The sequence below is a fragment of the Sinocyclocheilus anshuiensis genome, unplaced genomic scaffold, assembly GCF_001515605.1.
Source record: "Sinocyclocheilus anshuiensis isolate Anshui unplaced genomic scaffold, SAMN03320099.WGS_v1.1 scaffold2877, whole genome shotgun sequence".
Lineage (NCBI taxonomy): Eukaryota > Metazoa > Chordata > Actinopteri > Cypriniformes > Cyprinidae > Sinocyclocheilus > Sinocyclocheilus anshuiensis.
The window spans coordinates 45,980-52,801 of NW_015536644.1; the positions used below are offsets into that span (position 1 = coordinate 45,980).

General features: G+C 32.9%; 1 protein-coding gene across 6 annotated transcripts in view; it reads right to left on the reverse strand.

Moving 5' to 3' along the window:
- rae1 (ribonucleic acid export 1) overlaps positions 1–6,822 on the reverse strand; it is a 21,428-nt gene that overhangs the window by 8,941 nt on the left and 5,665 nt on the right. For all 6 annotated transcript variants that reach the window (XM_016441352.1, XM_016441314.1, XM_016441328.1 and 3 more), the window contains exons 5-9: positions 6,243–6,329; positions 6,038–6,124; positions 5,739–5,810; positions 5,396–5,503; positions 2,454–2,560 (exon numbers count right to left, since the gene is read on the reverse strand). In XM_016441352.1, coding sequence (XP_016296838.1) covers positions 2,454–2,560; positions 5,396–5,503; positions 5,739–5,810; positions 6,038–6,124; positions 6,243–6,329 — 461 coding nt within the window. The remainder of the gene's footprint in view (positions 1–2,453; positions 2,561–5,395; positions 5,504–5,738; positions 5,811–6,037; positions 6,125–6,242; positions 6,330–6,822) is intronic.

The following is a 6,822-nucleotide window of genomic DNA, read 5'->3' on the forward strand; positions in this document are numbered from 1 at the left end:
CAACGTCACTTACATCATCACCGCATCTCGTGCGCCACTGATGACGCTCCCTGACGCACTCCTAACATTCAAATGCAATTGTTTATTTTAAATTCGACTAATATTCATTCTTTATTCAGTCTCCTCATCACAGGCAGGCACAGCACTCATTTCAGCATGTGTTCGTGTTTGTGTGTGCAGTCTGCGTCACTCATAGCACGTGCCTATATCGTGCACCATATTGAACATTTTTTCTATCGTTATCGAAGAAGGTGTACCGTCGATAAATATCGATACCATTTTATTGCCCAGGCCTAATAGAATCTATACATAATACATGTGTTAATTATATTTATCTATCCAAGATAAATATAATTAACACATGAAGACTAATTAATTTACACAATGTATGTAGCGTTTCTTATTTATTGTAGTTTTTTGTCCTATTGCTTGCAATTAGTTTCTTATCCTTATTTCATCACTGACTGTTTATTTATCTTCAGTGAACTTGAGTTTTTTTTTTAGGCTTGAATTAGTTTGAAGCCTTCTTTTTAGGCTTGAATTAGTTTGATACTGATATTGGTAACAAGGATTATGAAAATTCTATGGTATCAAAGATTTTAATATCATAAAAACCTTTTTAAAAGAAAAAAATAACTATATCGTGGTCTATATCGTTATTGTGATATAAAATTACTCATATCGTGATATAAGATTTTGGTCATATCGCCCACCCCTATTAGGCCTATAGCACGGTGTATTTTTATTCAGTTTGTTAACAAAAGTTCTATGTTTAATATAAGTGAGTTTGTCATTGAAACGTTTTGTTGTTGTCCATTCCATAGATATGTATAGTTAGAAGCCCTATTAGCAGCTGTTTCTATGGACCGCTGTAACTAAGCAAAATATGTTATTTGCAAAATGTTAATTATTTTATCAAAATATGAGGGATCATACAAAATGCATGTTATTTTTTATTTAGTTCTGACCTGAATAAGATATTTCACATAAAAGACGTTTACATATAGTCCACAAGAGAAAATAATTGACCCCGTTCAAAAGTTTACATACGCTTGGTTCTTAATACTGTGTTGTTACCCGGATGATCCACAGCTGTGTTATTTTTTGTGATGGTTGTTCATGAGTCCCTTGTTTGTCCTGAACAGTTAAACTGCACTATTTGAACCCTTTCCAACAATGACTGAATGATTTTGAGATCCATCTTTTCACACTGAGGACAACTGAGGGACTCATATGCAACTATTACAGAAGGTTCAAACACTCACTGATGCTCCAGAAATTCCAACAATGCATTAAGAGCCAGAGGTGTAAAGGCTGATTTATACTTCTGCGTCGGACCTACGCTGTAGGCTATGCGTCAGTGGCTATGCGTCAGACTTTTGAACAGAATGAAGATGTTTCCCAGAAGACAAAATAAGCTACATTTAAACTGATCTTCAAATTCAAAAAGTGTTCACCCCCCGGCTCTTAATGCATTGTGTTTCCTTCTGAAGTATCAGTGAGCGTATGAACAACTATCACAAAAAAATTAAAAAAAACACAGCTGTGGATCATCCAGGTAACAACACAGTATTAAGAATCAAGCCTTTGTAAACTTAGGTGAACAGGGTTATTTTTTATAAATTCCACTATTATTTTCTCTTGTGTACTATATGTAAAAATCTTTTATGTGAAATATCTTATTCAGGTCAGTACTAAATAAACAATAACATGCATTTTTTAAGAATCAAGGGGATGTAACCTTTTGAACAGGGTCATTTTTATAAATTCAACTATTATTTTCTCTTGTGGACTATATGTAAAAATCTTTTATGTGAAATATCTTATTCAGGTCAGTACTAAATAAAAAAATAACATGCATTTTATATGATCCCTCATATTTTGGTAAAATAATTAACATTTTGCAGATCCTGCAAGGTGTATATAAATTTTTGACCTCAGCTATACAGACTTTTCCAAGATGGCGGACATGTCGACGTGTCTGGAGCAGTCAAATGTGGAATCTACCTATACATATCTATGGTTCATTCAAGTAATTGATGCAGAATTGTCAGTAATTTGAAAGTGAAAGTAAAATGCACACAGCGAGGGAAAGGAAAACCCCAATGAACCCCACCCCCAGAGATACCGGTATTATATTTCCTCACTGTCACAACCCTAGACTACATTAAACATTTTTGTTGAAATAACTGGGTAGTAGATCTGTAGTTCCCATTATACTTTACATGGAAATGCATAAGGAGAGTAAATGTTGAAATGTTGACTTTCTCTTTACTGAATGTGTTTAACATGCTAACAACTAATAGCTGTACAGACCTAAACTAATTGCCGTGGAAAAGTTTTCCTTAATTTAAGTTAATTAAACTTTTTTTAGTGTACTGTGTTAGCGGTTACATTTCTAAACCAGCCATGAATTATTTGTGAATTGGAAAGAAGATCAGATACAGACTCACGGGTTAGGTGGGTTTATGTAATGAATGGCAACTCGTCCCTCGATACTGCCCAGTGCAAAACCAGTAGGTTTACTCTGCTTGTCCTTAAAGATAGCCACACAGCGGTGCTGTTAAACAAAACACACAAGTTAAAATACACCTCAATGGTCAACAGCAATATCTGCAGAGAAGAAAAATTTAAATAATGGTGAAAATGGGCTACGTATCAACACAAAAAATACAGGGTTGGGCAACTACAGAGATGTTAGCAAACTAAATGTTCAGTGCAGGTGAGTAATAATTCACTCATTTTCAATGAGAAAATCACTTAAAATTCCTGCCAATTCATACAAAACTATTTAAAAGTGATATTTTTTTTCATGAGTTTGTGTTGCCTATTAATCTATTCATAATAATGATAAATACTGAATTAATCGTAATTTAAGTAGTGTATAACAGACAAAAACAAATATTAATTTTAAATTTGCCTTTGCTTAAAGAATTTCTGGCTTGCCAAAAATCAATGAAATTAGATCCTCCATTAAAAAAAATTACAATAGTTTGACTACAAAAAGAACGATTACTAAATGACAGACTTAAAATAAAAATATCGATTTCAGGATTTAAAGTTTTGTGCATTTGCGCAATTTCACATACATAGCGAGTTCTTCTATTTAATAAATTTTATCTAATAAATATATATTATAGTCACTGGTAAAATTAAGCATTCCTACACTGGTCATGAGTAATCCTCTTATATATATATATATATATATATACACATATATATATGTGTGTATGTATGTATGTATGTATGTATATATATATATATATATATATATATATATGTGTGTGTGTGTACAGTGGGTACGGATATATACACACACATACATACTGTAGGGCTGGGTGGCATAGCTAAAAAATGTATCACGATATAATATTTCATATCGTTCAGTATCGATAATTTTTTTATAACCTTTCTTAAACAGAGCAGTAGAAAAAAGGTTTAAATTTAACCACTGTATTTTTAATTTATACAATTTATCAAGACAAACAACTTATTTTAGTCTTAAACAAAATAACAAATAAAACAAAATAAAATAAAATTCAAACAAATATCTCCTTTTTTATATTTTATATGGCAGATTCAATAAGTGTTAGGGAAACATTTGACCTGAGGCCACAGGAGGGCGCAATGAGCAAAATAATGCACCTCATTAAACTGTTTATTCAATGCATTGAAATAGAGGCTGTCTATTAAAAAAAAAAAAAGTGCATACCGTCTAAACTAATATTTATAAATCAAATATAATTTCATAAATTGCATTAACAATATGAACAAAACAGCATCATGTATTTATGCATAGCTTAATACAAATAGTTAAAGCGCCGATCACACGATTGCATTTAAAAACATATGAGACGCAGTAGAATGGAATAAAACCCCCACAAATTCTCGAGACATGTCTTCTAAAAGTTGAACCTCTTTTAACTTTACATGGCTTTCTGTTCATCTCGTGCGAGACACGAGTGCAACAGTCATAGTTGTACGTCTCAGAAATGTGGCGAATATGCATTCTGTGTGAATGGCTTGGTTTTGGTTTTAACCTAAACAATATAACCTAAAATAACCTAAACTCCGCATTGAGCTTCTATACTTCTCTAATATGTTGAATGAAAAATGCAGCAGCGGTGCATCTTGTGGGCTCAACTGGACAGACTAACAAAAACATTAAAATGCAACAACTACACTTAGCCTACATCACCATCACCGCATCTCACGTGCCACTGATAAGGCTTCCTGAACCACACCTAAAATTCAAATAAACCGTTTTTGCATTCGAATGCGAATTATTATTTTAAATTTGATTAATATTCCTTTTTTTTTTTTAATTCAGTCACCTCATCGCAGGCAGGGCACTCATTTCAGCATGTGTTTGCATGTTCTGTTGGCTGTTTGCTTGTCACTCATAACACGTGCCTTTAAATGAAAGCATTAAACTATCGTGCGATATATCGAACATTTTTTCTATCGTTATCGATGATGGTGTACCGTCGAAAAATATCGATATAGTTTTATCGACCAGGCCTAATATACTGTATGTATATATAAAGTATGGCTTATGACCCAATCAATGAATAGTCTTTTCAGTTTTTATTGCAGTGTACATTGTATCTAAACGGTAACACTTTACAATAAGTTTTCATTTGTTAACTACATTTAATGCATGAACTAAGATTAACAATGAGCAATACATTTGTTACAGTATTTATTAATCTTTGTTAATGTTAGTTAATAAAATTACAGCTGTTCATTGTTAGTTCATGTTATTTCAGGTCCATTAAATATCATTAATAGATAAAAACTTTTGATTTTAATAATGTATAAGTAAATGTTATAATCAAGATTATCTACGATTAATAAATTCTTCAGAAGTATTATTCATTATCACTTTAACTAATGTTAATAAATTACCTTATTGTAAAGTGTTACTACATAAATGTTGTGACAATACACAAATAAATAAAAAGGTGACATTATTATTCTTACATATTTTATGCAAAATGCTAATTCAAACCCAATATTTATCATCTTCCTCAGCCAATTTATTGTTTGATTAAAGGAGTAGTTTACTTCCAGAATGAAAATTCTGTCATCATTTACTCACCCTCCACATGTTCCAAACCTGTATGAGTTTCTTTCTTCTGTTGAACACAATCTTTTGTGATATTTTGAAAAATCTTGGTAATGGTGCTCATCAACTGTTCGGATATCAACATTTTTCAAAATATCTTCTTTTGAGTTCAACAGAAGAAAGAAACTCATACAGGTTTGGAACATGTGGAGGGTGAGTAAATGATGACAGAATTTTCATTCTGGAAGTGAACTACTCCTTTAAGACTTTAAATTGCCATCTAATTACTTCAAAAATTTAGTATTTGGAAAATGAACCAACACTGACCTGATGCTTCAGAGGTGACTCTATACGTCGAAACTCTGAAGGCTGATTTTCCAACTGGTAAACAATAAGACCACGTTCTGCAGTGGCTACAACAGCCATAGGATATACCTATAAACGAACAACAAGACATCCATAAAATGCTTTCAGAATATAATTTCAGCAAAAGTTTTATGTACCTTGTACCACGTACTACACTAAGACAATGTTAGGGCTCAGATGCTCACTTTGCTAATTTACACACACACAATTAACACCAGCGATCAATTACGCTGTAAGAGTGAGTCGTACAAGAGCTGTCCAAACTGATACTACAACAAATTCAATTCAAATCACACTCCTTTACCACATCTGCACAAAAACACCTCTCTGGCATCTGCAGGGACATCATTGGATTTGGGGAACGTGTATCCCAAAACTGTCAAAAATGAGAGGCAGAGAAACAGTTGTTAATCTATTCTAGACCAAGGCTGCAATATTTGGTCAAATAAATATTTTGTCATTATTTTATCAAACACTGCACGCTGAACTGTGACATAATAAATGTTTAACACTAATAAACATTAATAAGTACTAGCCCATATCAGGATTTTGACTTTAGTTCAACTGTGCAGCCCTAAGTGTTGTGAAGATGGGTTCCAGCACCTTCAGTGTTTTGTCCCAGCTGCCAGTCATAACACAGCTGTAGTTTGGTGCTTTAATCCAGTGAATTGTCCTGATTGGGCCTTCATGCTGCTCAACGGAAAAGATTGTAGAACCTGTTAACCATACTGTAAACCAACACAACTGAAATGCATATACTAAAAGTATGAGCATAAGAATATATTAGGAACACAAATTAACTGCTTACTTGTGCTATCTGAATGGTCTGATTGCTGTTCAGATCCCACATCTTGGCAGTTTTGTCACAGGAGGCTGTAAAGACTTTACTGCCATCCTGTTAACAAAATAAGCAAAATCAGGTAAGATGCCTCCAGTCAGGAAGTAGTAGCCATTCAAAAAGAATATAGTGGCAGTTTTGTAACAGGAGGCTGTAAAGACTTTACTGCCATCCTGTTAACAAAATAAGCAAAATCAGGTAAGATGCCTCCAGTCAGGAAGTAGTAGCCATTCAAAAAGAATATAGAACATAGGGATATTCGGTTCTACTACTGTTTGTGTTAGGGCTGTCAAAATGACTGAAAAACTATTGTAAATTGACTGTAAATTTTCCACTTAAATATAATCAAAATTCAAATTATATTCGAATTTAAAAGGCATAATGTCAGTTAGGGGGGAAAAAAGCTTTTGGCTTCTCTCCTGAGGCCACAAAATACTATGCACGTTTCTTCAAAGTGTAACAAAATAACAACTTTTTGAAAAAAAGTGCATAATGTTTAAAATAATGTTTATAAACCATATATAATTAATAAAGTTGCTTAAACAGTTAG